The 24,451-nt window shown below is 48.0% G+C and overlaps 1 protein-coding gene across 5 annotated transcripts; it reads left to right on the top strand.

The window, feature by feature from the left end:
* The first annotated feature begins 1,386 nt into the window (after nt 1-1,386).
* TENT5C (terminal nucleotidyltransferase 5C) lies at nt 1,387-23,358 on the top strand. 5 transcript variants are annotated; one of them, XM_033860854.2, is made up of 2 exons: nt 1,387-1,411; nt 17,854-23,358. In XM_033860854.2, the coding sequence occupies exon 2, from the start codon at nt 17,880-17,882 to the stop codon at nt 19,053-19,055; it is 1,176 nt and encodes a 391-aa protein (XP_033716745.1). In that variant the 5' UTR covers nt 1,387-1,411; nt 17,854-17,879; the 3' UTR covers nt 19,056-23,358. The 5 variants fall into 5 exon arrangements, with proteins under 5 accessions (XP_033716745.1, XP_033716714.1, XP_033716724.1 ...); XM_033860823.2 differs by lacking the exon at nt 1,387-1,411 and adding an exon at nt 1,887-2,043; XM_033860833.2 differs by lacking the exon at nt 1,387-1,411 and adding an exon at nt 1,943-2,070.
* Nucleotides 23,359-24,451: the final 1,093 nt, after the last annotated feature.

Raw genomic sequence — 24,451 nt, 5'->3', positions numbered from 1 at the left:
GTACCCCACCCCCGTCCCCAAACACACACACACACATACAAAAGGTAATTATGTAAGGTGATGGATATGTTAATTAGCTTGGCTGTTAATTAGCTTCAAGGAACATGTATATCAAAACAACATGTAGTACACTTTAAATATATACAATTTTTGTTAAGTATACCTCAATAAAGCTGGTAAAAAGTATTGTTTGTAGCAGCTTCATTCATGATAGGCAAAAACCTGATGCAACTCAAACATCCACCCGTGGAATGAGTCCATAAACTATTGAATATTTACGTAATGAAATAATACGCAGCAATGGAAAAGAATGAACCATGTTATATGCAACAACATGGATGAACTTCATAGACACATTGTTGAGTGAAAGAAGCTAGACACAAAAATGCACATACTATGTAATTCATCCACAACGAGTTCAAACATTGGTGATAGAGGTGAGAAGAGTGGTTACCTTTGTGGGACTCTGGATGAGAAGGGGCATGAGGAAGCTGGAGATGTTCTATGTCTTGATCTGGGTGGCAGCTACATGGGGATACACATACGTAGGAATTCATTGTTCTGTACACAAAGCACTTTACCGAATTTGTACCTCAAAAACAAAAAGTTTAAAAAAAATTAGACCATCTATCCTGATCCCTACAAGCGTTCACACCGATATCCTATCTCATTAATATTCCAGGGGACCTCCCTCTCCCCAGGGAAGGCATATACTTGAGAACTCTATCCTGGCAGACGTTGAGAACATTAATTTCAGGCAGGGATGGAAAGGGCTGGGTAGAGAAATACTTCATCTAGGAAGTAATCTTTCCTCCCACAACCTAATACAAGATCACTACAAGCTCAATAAACGTTTATTGATAAATAATAGCAACTACAACTTGATATAAATAACAGTCACCACACACTTTATATCAGGCACTGCACTAATAGCTTTCCATTATCTTATTACTTATATAACCCTAAAAAGCTGTCCATTTTTAGTCCCACCGTACAGGTGAGGAAACAGAGACTTATGGAGGGTTGGTTAAGTTACTTGCCCAAGCCCTTACAGATAGTTAGGTGGTGAATGTAGATTCCAACCCAGGTTAATCTGAATTTAGAACCAGGACTCGAAACCATTTGCTACGGAGTGATTGGACGGTGTCCAAGCCCCGCCTGCATGTTGTATAACATACACAACTGAGCTCTGTGACATTCCGAGTCGGGCTGAAGCTGTCACGGTTGCCAGACTTGGCGATGGATTCCTCACGGCTCTTAGTCCCACTAACTGCACACAGGTGGTAACTACGCCGGAGAACTAACTGTGCTTGCCCTTTCCCCAATGACCTCCAGCCAATTTGGGGAATCAGGAAGGCTCGACCCGCTCAGAAACCAAAAGTTTTTTCCGACTTCAAAACACACGTCGGAGGTAGGCTTGGAGATTTCACTCCCCACTCCTGGAGAGAGAACTAAAGCGAAAATCCCCAGAGGAGCAAAAGAAAAACAGGCCTGCGCGGGAGCGGAATAGAGACGGGAAAAACTTGGGCGGGATGTGGAGGGTGGTGGAGAAGTTATGTGATAGGAATGGCAGAAAAGAGCGTAGTGAAAAGCAGAAAGGAAGGGAGTCCCAGCAGCTCCAAAGTTAAGGGGGTGTCGACGCAGCCCCTCTCTATTGCGCCTGCGTAGTGCTACTCCCTTTGGCACCCCGGCCCCTTCTAGCCGCCGAAGATTTACTCGTCTCTCGGCAACCATTCACCCGAGGAGCCAATCAGAGGGCACCTTTCGCCCTGCCCTCGCCGTCAGCGCCCAGGCGGAAGGATCCCTTGGGCGACGGCTCCGCCCCGCCCCGCCCCTCGCTCCCCCGGGAGGGCAGGCTAAGGGGCGGGGGTTGGGGCGGTCGTGGCGGGCGGGGGCGTGGTCAGGTCGTTTAAGAACGGAGGGGGCGGCGGCAGGACGGTTCACTCTGTGCCGCTGCCTGGGGGCTGTAGTGACCGCGCCGCTCCTGCTGGGGGCTGCCCACGCCAAGGACCTGCATCTGTGGTCTCCTCCGCTGCCGCCCGGGTGAGTCCACGGCCCCCTCCTCTAAAGGTGCGAGGATGCGCAGTTCCGGAGAGCCGCGAGTTCTGCCCTCGGGGTGGGGTGGGGGGGTTGGGAAATCTGCCCCGGCCGAGCGGAGCTCCAGTCTTCTCCAAGCCTGGTGGGGGCACGGCGGCCAGAGGCGAGGTGCGGACAGGTGCCGGGCCCCTGTGCTCCCTTCCCCTCCAGCCGCCGCGACGTCACCCCCGCCCCCTAAACAGCCCGCCCCCGAGGGCCAGGCGAGACGCTCCGAGAGGGAGCTACAACTTTCCAGAGACTTCGGCCGGGGCTGGCAAACTTCAGCGAGTTCCTGCTCCGCGCATCGCGCAGGCTGCGCTTTGGCCGGGCGCGGGCCGGGCGGCCGAAGAGTGTGTGATGGGGCCCTTCAGCACCTTCCCCGGGTCCGACGGCGCCCGCCCCACCCCTGCCTTGCGTGCGGTCTCTCGGGCTCGCCCCGGCGCTCCCGCGGGCGCGCACACCTCGGCCGGTCGGCCGGGCGCAAATTCGACGGCGGCGGTTTCGGAAGGCGCAGTTGGAGACGCGGCGGTCGGGGGCTGCATCTGGCCGGGGAGGGGAGGGGTGGTCCCCAGGCTCGGAACCTGGGCCGGGGTTTTGAGGAGAGGGCGGAGATCCCTAACTTTTCCTGCACTCGCACTAGACTGGGGACACCGAGAGCCGCAAAGTGATCCAAGCGAGTGACTCGTGCGCTGCGCTCCTCTCGGAAACTTCTCAGGAATACTGCGTCGGTGACCTGGTTCCTCCCCTTTGAGGAGTGAAACTTGCTTAACCTGTAGTCTGAAAGCCACGGCCGTTAAGTGGAGTCGGCTAGCGGGGCCGCGGGCGGCTTAGAGGCACGGTGCCCGGGAGGTGTCGCAGTCCAGATCGCGGCGGTGGGAGGGAGTCGGAGGAGGGGGACGAACCTGACGAGTACAGGTTGGTAGCCTGTACACCTAAACGCAGAACGCCCGGAGAAAACAAAACGACGCTGCCTCGAAGGAAGGGAGGACTTCCGGGGAAATGCCTGGCGAGTTTCTCTGGAGAACGCGACTTGAGCAGGGCTCACTAGAACCGAATATTAGAGCTGGACCCCGCGGCAAGGATCAGCTCGGTCCCCTTCCTCTCCCCCCCCCCCCCCGCTTTTTTTTTTTGTCCGGAGGAAGACTTCTGCAGGGCTGACTAAATCTTTGTCTTAAGTAGGGACCTGCTGCCTTTTAACGTTTGTTTATCTGTTATGGAGTTATAACGTGCAAACCGTGGACTCTTCAAGTGCACTTATTACAGTAAGCGTTTATAAAGACTTTGTAATCATTTGTATTGTGACAGTTGGTATTCAGGATATTTGGTAGGTGGGTTGGGAGCCTGAACCTCCCCAGGAAATAAAGTGAAGATTATTAAATCCTCCTGAAGTAGACTTCTGGCTTGGCCCAGCTGCCCTGCAGGGGGGATGTGAGTGGCCGTTGTTGGCTACACTAACCTTTCAACGTGAGTAACTTGGAAGGGAAGCAAGCCAGGCAGCCGTCAGGGTGGTAGGAGCGCTTACCAGGAACTGTGCCTTCTTAAACCCCCAGAGGTGTTACTGGGGGAGTGAGACCCTGCCATCCAAGGGGTTGGGGTGGGGACTAGAGAACGCTGACTTTTCTCTTCCCTTTCAGGGAAGCTCTGAGCTGGACCAGCAGGGGTTCTGCCCTTTGACATTCTTGTTTGGGAAGATGGCGAGCTTAGTATCTCTGGAGTCAAGCTTTTACTTGAGATAACTGAAACCTTGTGTCTTAAGGTATACCCACATCTTTAGAGTCCATTTATTCTCAATAAAGAGTTTTTAGAAAGCAGATTTTGGTATATTATATATAATTTTTCAGGTAGCTATGGGTAAATTTAACCTCAAAGTGAAAAAAAAACTTTTTTCTCTGCCGGAAGGCCTCTAAATTGTTACCCCAAACAAAGGTCCCTAATTTCATAAGTTAGTGTGTGTCCACAGAGCGAACAGCAGCACTTTTTATGTTGAATTTCTTCCACAATACCTGCCTTGTATCCAGAGATGAAGTTGGGGTAACTGAAGGAAAGGACTGGCGTTTGGCCTGTTTGTCAGAATGACCGTGATTTGGTTGAGCACCTATGGCTCTGCCTACTAATGTGCTCAGCTCTCCTGTGCGTACAAGTAGCCACCGAAATCACATCCTGAGTTGCAGAAGCTCCCCTGCGCCACCTCTCAGTGCCGCACTGAGCCTGCGTCCCGCAGTGTTCAAGGCCAGGCCAGATTGTGCACGTCTTGCACTGCCCATCAGAACAGAGAAGTCCTCACACTTCTGAGAGTCCGAGGAACTGCCCAGCAGTAAAGATAACTTAGAGTGGACTGTAGCGTCCTTGTTCTCCCAGTGCCAGAAACTGGGCACATTCGATACAAAATTAGAAAATGCCATTATTTTTTCAACCGCTCAACTAAGTAGTACCGTGTCTTCATTTTCACCTTTGATATGTTGTGTGCATGGTGTCAGTCACTAAAGAATGACAAGCCAAGAGCAGCGAACGGATGTGGTAAACCCTTGTTGTGTTGCCGAGAAAACATCTTATGGATGCCCGGGCCTAGTTTCATGAGTTAAGTTAAACTTGTGATGTTGTGTTTGGGTTTCTCGGTCTCACACGGGGCTCTGGGGTGTATCTGTTGTTGTTGTTATTGGGGGGGTGGGGGTGGGGCGGGGTTTAAGGGGAAGCAGTGCAGAGTCTGAGGTGTTACTTGGGATAAAATATTACTCTGGTTAGATAAGGTCCATTGCTTTTATGTGTTGTCACTGAGGTAAACAAGGCGATATAGAAAAATGCTTTCTGCCATCTTGGTGTTTTGACTGTAACATGTTAAATAAATGGGCATAAGCAGTATTATGATGAAGCAGACACTTCTGTGTTTAAAGAAGTGTTCATGTGTTTAAAGCCACTCGGGTACAGCAGTCGTGCTGATCTCTTGTGATGCTTCTGGAACTTCTGGTTTCAAACGTTTTTATCCTTTCACTACATGCATTAATAAGGAAGCTTATATTTGGAATTTAAATGGTTTAGAGGAAGCATCTTTGTGTAGCCCAACTGTGTAAGGAAGCCTTATGAATTGTTTAGAATTAATAGATTTTGTACAGCTGGGCCCTGTAGCCTGTTCTAGAACTGTTTGCAGAAACTCTTGGAACAATAGGGAAAAACTAATGTGAAGAAATAATTGCTGATGTTAAGCAACTCTCTGTGTAGGATGTTTTTTAGTCTCAGAGCCTTTGGGAGTCTTGGTCACCCAACTGTGTAAAGTGTTTATTTCTTGGATAACAGTGACTGAGTCCGTAAGTGGTTAAGTGCTTCCTAGGTAGTAGTTTGTGCCAGGTGCCAAGCAGGCCAAGGGGATGGTATGTGAAAAGGCCTGTGGAAATGCTCTGGATGCAAGAGGAGCTGGGTCCACCTCAGAATGTCCTTGAGGCACTTGGGTTTTGCCGGTTTGTCGCAGCCGCTGGCCTGTGAGCCCCAGGAAGGCAGGGGTCTGTGCTCATTGCTGAATGCCCAGTGCAGGACCTGGCACTCAGAAGGTGTGCCTGTTAACTGGATCCAGTGCTCTGCTGGCATCCGACTGCCATTCCTCTCAGAGAGGGAAGCACACTTCAGGAGATGGCGTCCTGATGGGCCAAGGTGCTGGCACACGTTTTTGGATCGCAAGCTCCGGGCCCAGAATGCTGAGTGGCTTCGGGGCCTTTTTAAAAACGGAGGCCTCTGGTGTAGGTTTGGAGCGAGGAGCAGTGAGGACTAATTGGCCGACAGCTGAAACCCCTCAGGCTGAGCTCCAGACCCGCCCCCTTCGAGCCCTTCCCCCTGCCCATCCACCCCAGCAGAGCCTCGCAACGCGCACTCAGCCTCTCTCTCTCCACATTCACTTGGGTGCTCGTTCTGCTGAGTCTTTCTCTTTTTAACTTTTTGTTTCCCGCTGCCATCGCTGACCTGGTTTAGGGCTGCAGACAGCAGCTCCATGAGAGCTCTGGCCCAGCGCCTCTCCCTGTCTCTGGCCAGCTCTCCGTCCCGGCACCTCCGACAAACACCTTAAGAACTCACGGGAACTGCCCCTCCCTCTAGAAGATGCGCTCCTTTGAGGACCTGTACCTTTCTGACCTTCTATTCTTTCCTGACCTCCCTTCCTAATTGACCTACCTTGCCTCATGGAATACACACTCAAATATTTGAGCAAGTTAGTGCTCCTTCTTCCTCACCAAACTTTATTTTAATCCAGCTTTGGACCCTCTCAGAGGCGTCTGATCTTACCCCATCTGGGGATCCCCTTATCCCACACCTCTTCTCATCAGTACTTCTTTGCAGTTCTACCTTGTGCCTTATTTTCTAGTTTTTTTTCAAACCTTATCTTAAATTGGATGAGCGCAAAAAGTTCCATATCTGTCTCTCAATTTGCTCCCCGTAAACACATTTTGAGAAGAAAATTATCCATGAATCTTGAACTGCTCCCACCCTGTCGTGTTGTCATAAGCTCCTCTCACCTTGCATAGCCCTTACTAGGATGGGAGAAGGGGTAATCCTCTACCTCGCCTGGCTGGCTACCCCTTATCCTCCAGACACACCCTGTTTATCCCTGACCTGCGACGGCTGAGGAGGTGGGCATCAGGACCACCGCAGCCGGCTGCCTCTGTGTGGGCTTGGCCAGTCCTGGGAAGGTTGCTGACCCACATGCAGAGATGAACCGGGTGCGAACTGGGCACCTGCCGTGTGTCCAGGTACCGGCCCTGGGGGTGTTGGGTGGGGCACTGGCGCTGCTGCTATCTCCCTTGCCCAGACCCTTTGTTGTCTTCATCCTTACCCCCTCCCTGCTTCTGAGGCTGCTTTAGTTGTGAGGACACCTGGGTTCTGGTCCTGGAAGCGCCACTGCCTCTTTCTTTAGGTTCTACCTCTTCAGTTTCTTCACTGTAAGAAGGACAGTAGAAATATGAGTCACAATTAAGTTTCTAGTAGTCACATTAAAAAGTAAAAATAAGCAGGTGAACATAATTCTGTTTAACCCGTCATGTCAAATACTATCTTTTCAATTTGTAATCAATATAAAAATATTAATGAGTTATTTTACTTTTTTCCCCCTCGTACGGAATCCTCAAAATCCAGTGTGTATTTTACGTTCACAGCACATCTCAATTTGGACTTGTCCCATTTCAGGCGCCCAACAGCTTGTGGATACATTATTGTATCTAGACCAGATCTAGACCATCTGCAAAAATGTTTCACTGTTAAATCCTGATTCTCCTCGTGTGGGAGGCAAGAGGTTTTGGAGGAACTGTGTGAGCTAGGACCTATAGGCTCTAAGCTCTGCAGGGGCAGAGATCTTGGTCTCTTGCTTCCCGATAGACCGTAAGCTCCTAGAACAGTGCTTGGAATGTTGTAGGTACTCAGATATCTGAAGGAACGAAAGGAAGCTCAGTCGTTGTGGCCCCCTTGCTGATAATCGTTCACTGTGTGAGTCAGACCTGACACCGAAACACAGGATGTTTGAGTCCTAGTCCAGTGCTTGTTCTCTTGTTTGTCTATAGTTTCTTAGAGAATCATCATAAGGTAGTAATAGAATTTCGAAGAACTGAAGATAAAATCTTCTGAGATTGGCAGGGGACCAGGACTCTAACAATTTATCGACAATTAAAATTTGAAAATGGTAGAGAAAATAACTTTCATGTAAAAGGTGTCCACAAGATGCCTGATAACAGCAGCACGTGACTTGGTAGATGCTAATTTGACGACAGGCATCCCAGTGGGCCACATGCAGGGCTTGTACAGCTCACACAGGTGAAGACACCAAAGACGAGGGGGTCTGGCCTCCTCCTGTGCAGTTGGTACGGAAATAGCTACCCCTCCATGGCCTTGCTCCTTCACTTTAATCCTACCCCTCCACTCCTTCCCCCCCCCCCCCGCCCTCCTACCCTGATTTCTGTTCTCAGCAGTACTTTTGATGATGTCAGAAGGACCCCTGAGCCTGGTGGTGTTCGCTTGGGCTGCCACCATGCTTAGTACCTGGAGGTCAGGTACCTGCTGTGCGAAAGTTAACTCTGCAGGGAAGGATCTATGCAAAACTACGACTGGGGTGGAACTGGATGTGTAATTAGCATCCTCCCTGAAATGGGGGCGGCTCATGCTCAGGTATCCGTAAAGGGGGGTATATGTCCAAAGCAGGAGAAATGCTACATTTGAGCAACTGAGAGTGCTTGTCTCTTTCCTGATAAGGCCCACGGGTTGCTGCTGGTGATGAGGTGGGGCTTTTAGCTGACTGAGGCCCTCATTTTGGACAACTAACAACAGTTCAAAGCTCTGAACTAGAAAGTTAGATGGTAAATTCGTTTGTGGACACAGCCCTTGATAAAAACCTGGGGGCTGTCAGCCCTTAAACCCTACGGGTTGTGTGTAAACTTGTTCATCTTTACAGTAAAGTCTCCTAGGAATTGTCCTATTTTCCTCAGCCTAGTCAGTCTCTAAAACTGTAGGGCCAGCTCTGGGGATCTCTTTAAATGAGTTCAGACTAGTAACATCTCTGCCTTAGAAACAGGCATTTGGTAGGAGGGAGGGAGGTACCCAGGAGCAGCAAGGATTATTTCCAGTTCAAGTTGAGTATGCAGCGCTTAATCATGCTGACACCTTGGAAAAATCAAGGCTTCTATGCCTCTCTCTCATCCAGAGATATCTGTGTTCTGACCTTGTTAATACTTACATTTGCAACGATTCAGGGTATTCCTTTAAGCACTTGAACTTCTGTGGTGTCCCTGTTACAACATCCGGGACAGTGTTTTTATTCTGTCTCACGTTGTTTTGCTGCCACAGCGTGAGTTCTTCCAGCGTTATCTCTCCAACCACACTTACTTAAGCGTCCTATTTTGAAAGACAGGAAAGAGCTTTCTGTTTGGAGTCGTCTCAGGGCGGGTGTCTGTGGACGGGGCCCAGGCACTGATAACCGTGAAGACTGTATGTTGGCATCAGTGGGGAGGGAGCGCTTGTGAGGGCCCTCCCGCTGGGAAAGCCTGGGCAGAGCGACGGGGCACTGGCCTTTCTTCCCGCTTCTGCTTCCATCTGGGACACTCTTTGCCTTTGGCTCAGGCAGCATCCCTGTTGCCGTGGGAATTGAACCAAATTTTTAGACTCTAGTACACATGAGCGCTGAATGGCTAGGAGGATGCTGCTAACCCTGAGAAAATAGGTTGAGGCCTCTGGCTGAACGTGCTGGAGCTGAGTGAGAAAAGACCACCTGCGGGGTTTGTTGTGTCCCTGACCCAGAGCAGTTTTCCCCGGGCGCAGCTTTGTGGCATGGGGCACTTATATCTTTGGACTGAGGTAGAGTGTGTTTGTGGGTGTTTGAGTGAGCAGCTGTAAGCATAACTTCTTGTAAAAAGTTAACAAAGGATAAATTTTCTTGTCCTTTTAATAAGCGAGGCATTATTTTATCTGGTTATTTTATCTGGTTCTGTTGCTTTGGGCTGTCTACTAATGGAAATTCTTATTCAGGTACCTGAACCACAGGTGTGGTCTCAGTGATCTGTGACTTCGTAGTGTGTTTGGGGGCAGCGGGGAGCGTCTCCAGAATGTGGCCTCCTCCCAGGTGGTGGGCTGGGGGCCCTGCCGAGGGGCTGGCAGCTGGCAGACAAAAGGCTTCCTCAGGCTTCCCTCTGGTCCTAGACGACTTTGACCTTCACCTCCCTAGGAATTCAAGGAGTAAGGGAGGATTTCTCTGCAGAAGGCTGAATCCCTGTTGACCCTGGTTTTTCTCCTTTTTGCCCCCTTATCTGCTGCAGCATATATCAAGTCCGTGGTCATTCCAAGTCCCTGGCTCTCTCTCGAGGGTGAAAGGATCTCAGGGGTCAGACTGCACACAGGTGGGAAAAGGGGCAGGTGTCCAGTCTTAGGTTCAACGTGCAGGCCTTCGTCAGTCTGTTCCAGGCTGTTTCTGTTTCAAGTCTGTTCCAGCTCTCCTTCCTGTGCCAGCCCTTGGGGTCCTGATCACTTCTTGCCAATCTACCTACCTTCTCTCTGCAGCTCCCGTTGGGTTATTTGTTCTTGGATCTGATAAAGTTACCGTCTTGTCGGCAGGGAGTGTCTTGTTCTGTTGCTTCATCCGCAGATTCACAATCCTGATCTTCCAGCCACCAGAGTGACTCCCAGCAGCTGTTCCTTTATTCTGTGAGCAGGGCATGTGCCTTCGTTGCAGGTCCAGACCAGGATCAGCCCATTCCTAAAAGCTCTCTCCTGTGCTATTATTTTTTCCTCTTAATGCTTGCCCAGTAAGCTGACTATCCTAGCTCCTTCCACTCCTGGCTCCTCTCTCCCTTCAGGACTTGCTTTCTCTGAAATCACCACTGCCTCCCAACCTGGCTGGTATCCTGGAGCTTCCTCAGAAATGAGGATCCTAGGCCTTCATCTTTCAGCCATTGTTCCTTTACAACAAACATTCGCATGACTACACTTAATTATGTTCATTCTGGTGGCTCCCATCAGGCTGGACACACGCCCAAATCCGTGACGGTTTTGAGGGAGGGAGTTTCTGTACTGACAGTTGTTAGTTACTTTCATTCTAAATGCTTCTGCCTGCTTGCAGCACTTGCCGTCTGGCCTTACTCCACGCCGGGGGCCTTAACACTTGTAGCCAACTTCTTTCCCACCCTCTGATAACAAAGCTTCATACCTTTCTTCTCTGTCTCCTTCCTACAACTACCTGAACAACCAGCTTACCTTCAAAGCCCTGCCCTCACCCCAACACGGATACCAAAGCTGCCTGCCACCTAGGAAGTCTCCTAAGTCCCACTTCTGCCACTTCCCAGCAGTGCGTCCTTGGACAGTTCACAACGTGTGTATCCTCTTTGTTCTCCAGTTTCCCCACCTGTGAAAGTAGTGAAATAGTATCTCCCGTACAGGCTTGTTGTAGGAACCGGATGGGTTGATCCAGGTGAACTTACAGCACTGTTTCGCCGCCTGTTTGGGACACTGTCAAATAGTTTGGTGGCTCATAGGGCACCTGGCCAAACATCTGGTCACACTTGGCGTCCCCTGGCTGTGGCCGTCTCTACAGGAAAAGCCTGCACTCAAGCAGGCAGTGAAGGCTGGTTGACTGAAGCTTTGCTGTCTTCAGCGTGTACAGTGGGGATAAGGGCCGATGGGAAGGTAAGGCGTCGCAGTCGTAGAGTTGGCAGAAGGTAGCTCCTTTTTTTGGGATAAGACCAGTACAATTTCTGTTTTAGAAAAGATCGCTTTGGTAGCAGTGAGCTCTGGTCATCCCAGTGCACGTGTGGGTTTGTAGCTTAAGAGCTTATTGCCTTCTCCCCGCCTGCTGCCCACCAGTGGCAGAACTTGACCTTGGTGGAAGTTGTTTCCAGTTCCAAGAGTCAGAACATTAGGTCCAGGGCTGAGGATCTGGGGTCAATTTGCTGAATCTTTCCTGATCCTTGTTCTTTGTGTAAAAGGGACAGTTGTCGCTTCCTCAGAGTGCTTGTGGGGATGAATGGGAGTGGACGTGAAACGGCTTGTACTGAGTACTCTTCTGCCTGCTTGCCCACACACCTCTACGCCTTCATTTTAGAGGAGAAAAAGAAATAGGCCCAGAGCTGTGGTTTCCATTCCGTCAGCTAGATGAAGGAAGAGGTGGGATGGGATGTTATGACGAGTGTTGCCATCTACTTTCACTTCTGCTTAAATTCTCTAAGCTTCTATAGGCAAGGAAGTAGTTTCTTTTTGCTTAAAGTGCCCTCAGTTGTACACGGAGGAGAAGATGATGTGTGGGAGATCGCAGCCACGGGCACATGGGTCCCCCCCGGGCCAGGAGCCGGGGACGGCAGGGGTCTTTGTGCCCCACACACACCTCCCTTGGAGTCTGTCACCAGTCAGTCCACCGCGCATGGCTGGGTCTCTGACCCTGAGCTGGAAAGGGTCACTAGGAAGATCCAGGCCGTTGGGGTAACATCCGGTTAACAGCACATTGTCATCAAAGGAATGCTGTAACGTGTTTGAGTTTCTTTTGTGTTCTTAAGCCCACGGCAGGGTCAGGGGAAGTGGGTGCCGTTCAGTTGTCTGTGGGCTAGATGGGCCGCCATAGCTGAGAGCGCCTCTTTCACGCTGCGGCACTTCCATGAAACCTTCTGGAGCTTCCATGTCAGATGTCACAGGCCTAGGCTTAAATATATACCGTCTTTAACTTCACGGATATACATCTCCACACATGCCAAGGAGACTCTGGGCATTTCTACAGCTAAGGCCGGGCACAAACAAATCAGTGTTGATTTGACCCAAGCCCTCGTCCATAAGGCCTAGACGTATTACAAGTGCTCTTAGCGTTCATCTCCAACCTGTCCATCTGCCTGTCCTCTTGCCTACCCGGAGTCCCCTCGTGCTCTCGTAGCCTCTGTCACTCTTGTTTCTGGGATCTAGATAAGGCAGGGAGCAGCAGTAGAAATAACTTTTTTTTTTTTTCTCTTTTCAATGAGGGCTCAAACTGGTTTTCAGATCAGCCTGCCCCGAGTGTGCCAGGCAGTGGGAAACAAAGGAAAGTTAGTGTGCTCAGGGAGCTTGGTTTACTCTTTGGGCTTAGTTCGTCTTTTCCTCTCACCTTCTGCTGCCATCTCTACAAACTCGTTTTCCACTCATGTGTGTATTTTATCCTTCTGCTGCAGCCAGATGCTAAAAGAAAAGGGAATTCAGGGGAACCTGAGATAGTCATTCATCACAAGTCAAACTTTTTAGAAGATTAAGTAGCTTAAACGGAGCAGGCAGCTGGTCGTCCTCACTTGTAAAAAGGTGCCTGAATTTTCAAATCAGTGAGAAATCACGGTTCCCACCTTTCCCAGTTTCTAGTGCAAAATACAAGGCATCTGCTTCTCAGACAAGTAAAGGGAAATCAAACACTTTAGTCTGAATTTACCAGGCTGCAAGTTAATTTTTTTTCTAGTTACTATTTCGTTAATTCTGCTAATTAGAATTTGCCTTTAACCAGAGCCTTTCACGAATTGAGACTGTGTGTTTCAAGTGATTCTTTTATACGGGGATTATATCAATGTTGATCTCAAGTGGTTAATTAAAACTAAAACCGTTACACGACGCTCTGGTGTGTTATCTAAGCACTAAGGGCCTATGACTTGGATTTATTCTGGTAATACGTTTGTCTAAGTAACCTGTAAATGTACTTTTGATATTTGAAATTGTTTGGATGGGTGAGGGAAAACAAAGGATTCATTTCTAATAGGCACCGATAACTTACGTTGGGCTCTTCTAATAAGCTAAACAACAAATATAACTCAGCCTAAATTTGAGCCTTCAACAGCTTCGAGAGCTGCTCCAGATCTACGGCACAGTAAATTGGGAGAATTAAAAACTACACCATGGACTGGGCACATGTTCTGCACTGTGCTTTTATATAGACTACTTTTTTCTAAGAGCTAACTCCATTATTGATATATGTGTCAGAAGTCGTTGACATGGAAGATGCCAACTATAGGCATCTTAGGTTTCTGAAAAAGTGTTTACTGCATTTATTAAGGTTCTTGCAACTGTAGCCAGTAACCAACAGCACCATGAGGGTAGCTGTAATACGTCTGAAATGAGACATAGTAATTCTTGTAAAACTACAGAAAACATTTTTGGATACTAAACATAGAATGACACTAGATGAGATGACTTAGCCATCGTTTTGAAAGTTTCGGGGTTTTTTTTTTTTGGATAAACAACAGACATCATCTTTTAAACACCGCAGAAGTAGAAAATTGACTAAAAGCCATTCCAGATAAACACTGTCCCTCCTCCTCTGCCTGCCCCTCTAGAGATCGGTTTTTAGGCTTGGAGGGGAAGCTTCTAAGTGTATTCGGTTTTGGCACGTGGACACAGGGATGGTGGGGAGGGCTAGGAGGAAAGGAATTGAAGGAATTAAACAAGGTAGCAGATTAGACGGCTCAAAGGGGAGAGATTTTGGAATATGGCTCATAAGATTTTAACTTTTTTCAACTAATACATATGTAGGTTCCAAATTCAAAAGAGATAAAATAAGTCTTCTTTGTACCCTGTACCCCAGCCTAGAAGTGGTATTTGGTGTAAGCTGAACTACTTGGATATCCTTCCAGAGATCTTTGATTGTGTAAGCATAGACTTGTGCTTTTACACACGCAGTTTCACACTTGCTTTTTCTTAATCAGTCTTGATAAGCATTTCATATTCATACAGATAGAGCAGCCACCATTCTTTTGGACAACTGCAGGCATTTGTATCCTGTTGTATACATGCATCGAGTCATTTAACTTCCTTTACCGATGACTCTTTGTAGCTTTATAAATAATTCCTCAGCGAATATCCTTGCGCATACTTGCATGTATACTCACAGGATAAAATCCAAAGTGGACTTCCTAGAAGTAGAATTGCTATGCCCAAGAGTGTGTCCACTTAAACTGAGGGTCCCATGTTGTTCTTCAGAGAGAACCCACGGGCAGTGTACCAGAAGTGTCTGCTTCTCGGTCTTTGCCAATCTGATAGGGAAAAATGATACACTGGAGTCTAAATTTGCTCACCCCTTAAGGTGAGTTTGAATATGTTAAGTGTCTGAGCCACTGTTAATGTCCTTTGCCCCTTCTTTTATGTTGGGGTTCTAGTATTCCTGATGTGTAGGAGCTCCTTATTCATTAAGGAAATGACTGCTTTGTCTAATGTTACAAGTATTTTCCTGGTTTTGTCTTCTCACGTCTTTATGGTGTTTTCACCATGTAGATGTTTTAATTTTTATATAGGCAAATGTATCAATTTTTTGCGACTTCTGTGTGATTTAGAAAGGAATACCCATTCTATGTAAATTTACATAAATTTCATGTTTTTCTGGTATTGTTAGGGTTTCATCCTTTTACACTTAAGTCTTTGATTCATCCATCTAGATCTTAGATTGGCACAAGCTAAGGAGCCATCCTTGCTTATTTTTAAAATCTAGAAAACTATCCAGATGTCTCAAAAATTTCCCTTTACTATTTCGAATGCCTCCTTTTTATACACTAAATCCCCTTATGTACTAGATTTTCATTCTAGATTTTAAAAATTCGGTTTCATCTCTTTGTCTGCCTTTTCCTGCCCATATCATTGCTGTTATCGGTTATTGTAGCTTCATAATATCTCTTACCAGAGGCTAGTAGACATCATTCCAATGTTTAATAACTTCTCTGGCTATTCCTGCCCCTCTTCCCATTAGAACCTTACAAATTTTCAGTCTAAAATAGATTCTAACTTTGAATCTACTACAATGTCAGAGATTTTAAAATATGTGAACATTTTCATGCATAGGTACTACACCTCCCACCCTCCACCCCCGCCCCAAGAATGAGTGATAGCTTTTCTCAGATTCTCTCTGGTCTTAGATGTTCCGCTTCTAATGTTAAGAGCTACTGTTCTAGAGGTGGGAGTAGTCCTGACTTTAGATGACTCTTTTTTTTTTTAAACAAGTCCTTAAAAAAAGGCACGAGTCAAAAGTGATTCCTACAACTATTCTCCTCTACAACATTATCGAGTTTCTTCCTAGAGATTTTCTTAAAATTAATTGTTCCTTCTTTTCCAAGTACTGATTGAATTGCAGCTCCTCTGTGGCTGCGACTTCTTATGCCCACATCAGAAACTCGAGCCTTGGAAGCACGCTAACAGCTGATACACAGGGTAAAGCAAGTTGTATTTTTATAGGTAAATCAACACACCTGGCAGAAATCTATGTCACTAAATCATAGTTTAACAGTGTTTCAAAACAAAGCTGGACCCATACCTTTCTGTAACCATTTGAACTTAATCGTGTAGTGCCCTACACACTTGGCACAAGTGTAACGTGTGCTACGCTCTTCATTAAAGGGGCCACAAAGAACCAAGCGCATATAGAGCACGTTAAAAAGAGATCTCTACTGTCCCAAATCTGACTGGAAACCAAAGGACGGCCTCAGTAAACATCAGGTATTTCATCACAAATTTTGCATGGTATCCGTAACTTAGAAGTGCTTTGGTAGGATAATCTAGATAGCCTAGGGCTTTCTAACGCTGTCCAAACAGGTTTGAAGGAAAACGTTTACCTTCCCTTTGGCAAGTATTCTTCAGTAGCAAGCAGAAGAGTGCCCATCCCCCACTGGCCTTCCTGGAGCCTGCTTTAATCACGTGATCTACTTTCCCATGGCCGACTAAGCGAATTCAGTCTCTTAACCTACATACTAAAGGGAGCCTGTGATCTGGCCTGAGAAGAGGCGCATGATGGCCGGACTGGACAACTTGTCAAGTCTCGGCTGTCTTCTGCCCCTCAAACCCCAGCTGAGAGCTCTTGTTACCTTTCTGTCAGCTGTGTCCCCGCCCCATAAATGAGCTCCTCTGTGGCCTTCCCATTCGCCCCAATCAACTGACACTTCTTCTACCTTCATATTACGTTTTCTTTCGCCGACACACTGCCTCATATTGAGACATTGTGTTCTCACCCTCCTCCTTGACGGCCAGCTCCCAGAAAGCTCGTCTTGGTGTGTCCAATGGTGCCCCCAACATGGATCGACAACCATCCCATTGATCTGAGCTCTATAGATAAGGCGAGGGTCCCTGGCGCCAGTGCAGGATTAAAAACCCAAGCTGGAACCCCAGGACCACGCACGCTGGACGTGCTTTCAAAGGCAGCTGCTTCCAAACAATGAAGCTGCAGGTCATTGGGATGGATTCTGTGTGTCTAGCGAGTCAGAAAAGTGAAGGGGGGGCCAAACTTTCTGTTTGCAGTGAAGTCTGAGGGCAGCGCCTCAGCCTTTTACATCCATCTAGCTAATATGTGACCCATGTGGATCCAAAGCACCTGGGCTTTCTAATGTATCCGTTTTTGTTATTACATATTAGCATTTCCAGGGGATCTGTCGTTTCATTTTCTGAACAATATAACTTAGTTGAAAATTACTTTGGTAACCTTGTGGTTCTAGCCGGTGATGTGCGAGAAACATGTTTTGCTCCTAGTACTGAGTGCTAACTTTGTTCTCCTTGGGTAGACTGCAGGGATTCTTTTTCAAAACACAGTTGAAAAATCACACTGCCCTGAGGAGGTTTTCCATATCCTGTGTGGGGCCTCCTTGCTGGGCAGAGCGGTTCCACTGCTTGGCTGACCTAACCCTTTGTTACTCAGGAATTTTGTCATTCAGACACCTCCTTGGTCCTCCCCTGGGTAACAGGATTGTTTGTTACGGGGCAGACAGCTCCCGTAAGTGAAGAGGATATCGGCGTATTTGATTCTAGCAGGACTAAGCCCAGGGTTGAGAAGAGAAGGAAGCTTCTCTTGTGGATCCTGTGTTCTGTGTGGGCATTGTCCCGAGGTATCAACCAGCTCAGGATGTAGTTAGGGAGCCCAAAGCAGGAGAGGTGATTTCCATGGAAAACAAGGAAAATCAGCAAAACCTATAGACCCTTTACTGAATAATGTTGTGTTTAGGTTACTCGGTTTAGTAAGTTTGTCTGCTTCCCTTCACACAGACTCCACCCCCGACCCTACCCTCATGCAGACAAAACGGGCAAAACAAACAAACCCCACAGAAAACAAAAGTCCGAAGTTGTCAGATTTGGTGTAGAGTAAGTTTATGTGTATATCGTCCTTACTCCATGCAGGCACTGTTCTTAACGTGCTTAAACTCACTTAATCCTCAGCAGCAGCACCGGGCAGCAGGTGCTCTTGGCCACTTTGCGGTAAGGAAGATGTTCAGAGAGAAACCAGCATCGTCTCTGAGTCCCTGGAGCTGCTTTGCCACATAGAAGTGAATCCTCACTCTGTTTCTCTTCCCTCTCTTTCAGTTTCCCCGGCAAGAACATCCCCCAAGATGGCAGAGGAGAGCCCCAGTACCAGCGACTGCGTGTCCTTCAGCGTGCTCACCTGGGACCAGGTGAGCCGGCTGCATGAGGTCCTGACCGAGGTCGTACCCATCCACGGACGAGGCAACTTCCCCACCTTGGAGATCACGCTGAAGGACATCGTGCAGACAGTCCGCGGCCGGCTGGAGGAGGCGGGCATCAAAGTGCAGGACGTCCGGCTGAACGGCTCCGCGGCCGGCCACGTCTTGGTCAAAGACAACGGGTTGGGTTGCAAAGACCTGGACCTCATCTTCCACGTGGCTCTGCCCACGGAGGCCGAGTTTCAGCTGGTCAGGGATGTGGTTCTGTGCTCCCTCCTGAACTTCCTGCCGGAGGGCGTGAACAAGCTGCGGATCAGCCCAGTCACCCTGAAGGAGGCGTACGTCCAGAAGCTGGTGAAGGTGCGCACGGACACCGACCGCTGGAGTCTGATCTCCCTCTCCAACAAGAACGGGCGGAACGTGGAGCTGAAGTTCGTGGACTCCATCCGGCGTCAGTTCGAGTTCAGTGTGGACTCTTTCCAGATCATCCTGGACTCCCTGCTCTTCTTCTATGACTGCTCCAGCCACCCCGTCTCCGAGCACCTGCACCCCACTGTCATCGGGGAGAGCGTGTACGGGGACTTCGAGGAAGCCTTGGACCACCTGCAGAACAGACTCATCGCCACCAAGAACCCCGAGGAGATCCGGGGCGGGGGGCTGCTCAAGTACAGCAACCTCCTGGTGCGGGACTTCAGGCCCACCGACCAGGACGAGATCAAGACCCTGGAGCGCTACATGTGTTCCCGCTTCTTCATCGACTTCCCCGACATCCTCGAGCAGCAGAGGAAGCTGGAGACATACCTGCAGAACCACTTCGCTGAGGAGGAGAGGAGCAAGTACGACTACCTCATGACCCTGCGCAGGGTAGTGAACGAGAGCACCGTGTGCCTCATGGGCCACGAGCGCAGGCAGACCCTGAACCTCATCTCCCTGCTGGCCCTGCGCGTGCTGGCCGAGCAGAACATCATCCCCAATGCCACCACTGTCACCTGTTACTACCAGCCCGCACCGTACGTCAGCGACGGCAACTTCAACAATTACTACGTGGCCCACCCTCCGGTCACCTACAGCCAGCCCTACCCCACCTGGCTGCCCTGTAACTAACCTTGAGACCCGAGGGTTTCCGCAGGGGGGAACCCCCGTAGGGCGAGGGCTCTCAGGTAGGGGAGACTCCTTCTAGATGTAGATGTTTGGCTTTTAAAGGGGAACTCAGCTCTGATAATGCTTTTTTTTTTTTTTTTTCTTTGTGTGCCCATTGGAATGGGTCTCCAGTATATCATGAGCCAACCCTAAAGGGACCTGTTATTCCAGGGCCACTTTGGAAAATGCTATAGGAACTATGACCCATCCACATCTTTCCAAGACAGACACTAACATGCCGTGTTCCAAACGTCGGCACGGGGGTGTCCGAGCTCCGTGCGGTCGTTGAGCTTGGGAAACACGTGGGCAGTGTAGAAGTCTCCAGCTGCTGGGCTTCTCACTGGAGCCTAGGGTAGGGGGTGTCGGCCCTCACTTGGAATCCTCAGCACTTACGTGAAAGTTGTGCGGATGGTCTATTTTCTTGTGTCCATTTTAGTCCTGCAGAAAATGGTAAACATGAGGGTGCTCTTGTGGCTTAATTTTTGTTCAAGGGACTAAATTGCTTATGTTTATTCTCTGTCAGCAGAGCTGAGGATTTCTCTCCTCAATAAACCAAAGCCGATAGCTGGAGAATTACTATCTGGTTGGAAGTGGTTTATGGTTTAGATGCCGTGCTATCACGAGGAGTTGTGAGATATTGCTGAGAAAAAAAAAAAATGAAAAAAAAAAAGACCTTTTCTTGAAATGTAACTTGAAAACAAAATAAACTGTGCAACATAACGTTCAGTAGAATTGTGGTGGGGGATTGTAAATAGGAAACGTGAATGTTCAATTTTTCTTTTCTTAAAAGTGAGGAATTCTTATTGAACGACACTTTTTTGTTTCCCTCATCAGCTCATCACTTTTGTTTTGCTCTTCCCAAGACTAAGGATTGTGCCGAGTCTAGGGTCATTGCCGTAACTGATGTGAGGGTCTTCCCATGTTTTAATCGGAAACCCATTTTGGTCACATTCCAAGTATGACCGGCTGTTTTTTCTGGAGTACTTTGGCTGATTTCTGTTTTCGTTTTTTCAAAACTAGTGGTTTCCTTCTCCAGGCTTTTTGGACCGTGAACCAATCCAGGGATTTCAGTAGATCCGAGTGACCTGTGGAATGGTCCGCGCCTGCGGGCAGAGTTCTCTGGTTTAGAATTGCTTTAGATTCGCACCTGCTGTCCCCGTGCTGCGTGTGAGGCGGGCGCTCCTTCCATCAGCGGGGCCTCGTGTGTGTCCGAGCCCCCGAGGCATCCTCAAGAGGATTCCTGCCGGTGTATTTGGGAAGAATTGAGAGGACGAAGAAGAAGAATCTCCCTTACGCTGGTAGATTGACCAGACTTGTTTATACTCTGCACTTTAGAAGGCAAACAGTGTTACTCTCTAGTCTGAAGCAAGCTTAGCACATGGGAGAATTCTAGGCTACTGTTGCGTTCCCAGTAGAGGAAGGGACTTTGTGTTTCGAAGCTTTTCGTGGGATCTCTTAGAAAGCGTCACTTTAGGGTGTCAAGGGCAAAGAAACTCCATGTTGCCAGCCAGCTTCGTTTCTTGAGTGATTTAATTAAATCCATGCTCCTGGGTTTTACTTTCTCTTGTGGCCATAAAAATGCCAAGCCCTGAGTGATTGCTTTCTCCTTGCTTGAAGCAATGAAGTTACCTTAATGCTTAGTAGGAAAGGAGTGGTGTACCTTTTTCTGAAGATTATATTTTCAGGTTTTTCTCTGGAATATGTTGTCCTCTTGAAAGCAGATCGGGCATGACTGAAACCCGAGGCTTAGTTGGTATCCATGTTGTGGACTAGTTGAATAGAAGCCACTTCTTAGCGTAACCAGCTTCTGTTTCCCTGTGAACCAGTAGTTAGATTTGAATTCACTGGCTTTGAGTCAAGGCTGGTTCTACCTTGAGGCGGGTCCTGGGGTGCTTCAGTGTTAAAAAGGGCAGTGAAGAGTGAGCCCCAACTTTAAAAACTCTGTGGTCATCCATGACCTTAAAAGGCTGCCATTGTTGTCAGATGGCAACATGTTTGCACAAAGATGACAGATCTGTTTAACCAAAGCTCTGAAATGTGACAAAGCCGCCAGCATAAGCACTTGCTCTCAGAAGTCAGTATTGCTTCTACTAGAAGGCTTGTGGATCAGGGTAACGAGGGTCCGAATGAAGATGGGATCAGAACTGCATCAAGTCATTAAATTTCCGGTTTGTCTTTGGCGTTCTGTCTGCTATCTGGTACTAGTCCTCCTTTAAGGATGAAGGGAGGCACAGAAGTTGCTAGAAATCCCCAGCCCCCCCAGTTATTTACCACCATTGCACGATGGCCATCTCGATAGACTCCCTGCACCTGAAGTTCTTAGTCAGCCCAGCTGTTTTGAAGTTTGAGGGTAGACCTGTGTTCCAGCACCATCAGGGTAAAAAGCTACCCTCGCCCAAAGCTGCACTTTTAAATCCCACCCTGGTCTAGTGTTGTCTCCATCTGCTCTGTGAGCCTCTTGCCTGCCTCAGAACAGGTAACCTTGAATTTCAGGTGCCTGGAAATTCTAGCTGGAACCTGCCTTTTGTGCTGCTCACACAAGCACCAGGTACTCTGAACTTGTACTGAGTCCAGTGGTTCCTCTTCTTTGTGTGTTGAGTAATATGAAACTTGGCAGTGGCAAAGGGCACTAAAGTTCAAGTGCAAGTTCTAATATAAATGGAAGCAGCCTCATTTGCTTCAGGACTCTTAGCAGTTTTCGGATGCTTCCTGCGGGCATGTTACCCCAGCCTGCTTCTTGGAATCAGGCTGAGCAGCTGTGAGATTAAAGCTGTACCTTTTCCCCCATGCGTTGGCAGAAGAGGACACGCTCAATTCCTGGCCTCGAGCTTCATCTCACCTTTAAATCTTACCTTGGCAGTGAGACACTATTCCTCACTCAATAACTTCAACTCTGAAACTAAACTACATCACCGACACCTTCAAATCAGGGTTCCTGCTGACTGCACGTGGGAGGTGGCATGGCTCACAGCTGGGAGGGCCTCGCAGGTGGGGAGAGGCGGGTAGGAAAGATGCTGGGTTCCTGGTGTGTGGCAACAGATGTGGTTTGGCATTCAAGAGTTTGTTTTTTTTTTCCCCCAGTTTGATATTCTTCCCCCCGCCCCCCGCCCCGGGGATTTGAGTCACAGAGAACTGTGTGTGAACGTGTGTTTTGTGGTGATGCAATAATAATGAAATTGCTAAAGCCCCGAATGTGCTTGTCCTTCAGCCTGTCTGCTAGCGCTAGCCCCTTACCTTCATGGTAGATTAGGATTTTAACCTAGTCCTGCTTTGTTAACTTTGGGAAATGGTACCACTCAAAAGCAACTTCCTAACTTTAGGAATACCTCCTTTCTAGTTCACTTTCTGGTACCAGTGCCTTGTTTTAGGATGCAGCTAGACTCTGAGCTCAAATGTCCTCTTCCAGAGAATAAATGATAGTGATCTAGTCGTGAGCAGAGACCCTAATGCTCCTTGGGGCCATTGCTTCCCGGGTATCTGATGGGCTCCACACTAGGGAAGAACCCTTGGGGTAGATTCTGTGAGGTGGAAGAACATCCAGGTGCCAAGGTTAGACTCGATTTTTAACCTGGCAGAGACCAGAATGTCACAGCTGACTTTGGAACATACTCCAGTTCGGCCAGTTCCATTCAGAGGACCAAGGGAGGGGTGTGTAGCAGGGGATGTGTTTAAAGAGACCTGGCAAGTTTTCAGGATTATTTGTGGAGACTTCCAAAGTGAGGATCAGGAAAGAAAATGCTTTTCTTCTGAGTTCAAGTTCTAAATCTTGTTTACCTATCCCTTAAAGAATAGTTTAAGTGGAAGCAAAAGAAAATGCTTGGAGTTTTGCCTGGGCTAGTGAGGGGTGGTGCAAATTGTCATGTGTGTTTGCATAGGAAGGTGAGAAGACCATCCGCTAAAGAGGAAGTCGTTAAATAATATGGATCTGTGGGTGTTTTAAAACTCAAGCAATCTGGTCTTTTTTTTTTTTTTCATGAATTTAAAATAAACTCACTGCTTTAGAAAAATTAGGTTTTCATCCATTAATTTCCAACTTACTATAGATGAAAAGATACAAATTAGACTAAATTGGAAGCTTTTTTGTTATTGTATACTTGCGTAGCCTTTCAAATACTAATTTCCTAGGATATGTGAGGTTTCCTCTTTGGTGTAATGGCCACTGACCTTCTTATGGGATGCAGGTGAAATCACTTGTCAATGCAAAATGTGTTAGAACTTGATGAAATAAAGCTTTGAGTTTGAGAAATAAAGCTATATTTAAAAAGACCATGTCAGTTCTGCGCATTTCTTTATGTCTCTTCGACGGCGAACTTGTTTTAGTTTCAGGAAACACGTTGCACAGCGGTCAGCGGTTATCAGCCTTGGATACTTGTCCGAAAGGTGGTGCTTTTCTCTGTGTGGTTACCTCGGGGGCTGCAATTCCCTTGATATTTGGATTTAAACTGAGCTTTGTTATCGACCACAGCATCTCGGCTAACGTTTGCATTAGGTGGTGTGGTCTTGATAATCCACCTTCTCTGGCACCTTGTTCGATTCAGTGCTAAAGGCTAGATTCTCTTGAGCTTGACCTTGGCCCCAGACCTATTTCAATAAGAGAACCAAAATAACCTCAACTATACTATATAGTTAGCAACTGCTAACTGCTATCATGATAGCAACTGCTATCATGGTGTCTCCACATTGGAAAAGAAGTGTAGAAGGGACCAAGTGATGCCTGAGTGGTTGTCTTGTCTTTAAATGTGTAAAATCCTTCATCCCCTTGTCTTCAATCTGCCTGTTGCTCCTCCTCCTTAGACCTTCTGGTCTGAGGATGAGAATGACCTGCAGTCCAGTATGTGGAGTCCTTCCAGATCACTATGGCGTGTTTATCTGATGACACTTTCTCTGAAGCCCTGAGTCCCAGCCTGCACCACCTCTGTTGCTTCCTCACCCCGCCCTTTATCCTGGCGCCGTCAACATCCGAATCAGTGGCCTCTATCAGCCTTACGTTGACTACCCCCGTTCTGGCCACCTACTCAACACCGGCTATACTTTGTGTGGACCTAGAGCTGCTCCTGAAGTTTGGAGCAGCTCCCTCCATGGCCACAAGAATTAGGATCCACCAGAGAGCAATTTTACAATCTTTTATGTTTCCCTACGAGCCAATGCCAGGATCCTCTTCCTCCTCGTTTGTACTGCATGTTCCTTCTGAAATGTTTGATTCTGCCTGTTTTAGTGTGGCCTTCACCTCTTGCCTGGGTTATTTCATGAGTCAGATCATGTGTCTCCCCTCCGCTTTTCTCGACTCATCCGAGGGCTCTTTCTAAAACAGACTTGCCTGTGCTCCTTCCAGACATTAAAAACTGCTTAAGGCTCTGCTG

The sequence above is a fragment of the Tursiops truncatus genome, chromosome 1 (assembly GCF_011762595.2).
Source record: "Tursiops truncatus isolate mTurTru1 chromosome 1, mTurTru1.mat.Y, whole genome shotgun sequence".
In the NCBI taxonomy this organism is placed as follows: Eukaryota; Metazoa; Chordata; class Mammalia; order Artiodactyla; family Delphinidae; genus Tursiops; species Tursiops truncatus.
This window is presented reverse-complemented; position numbering and strand designations above follow the sequence as displayed.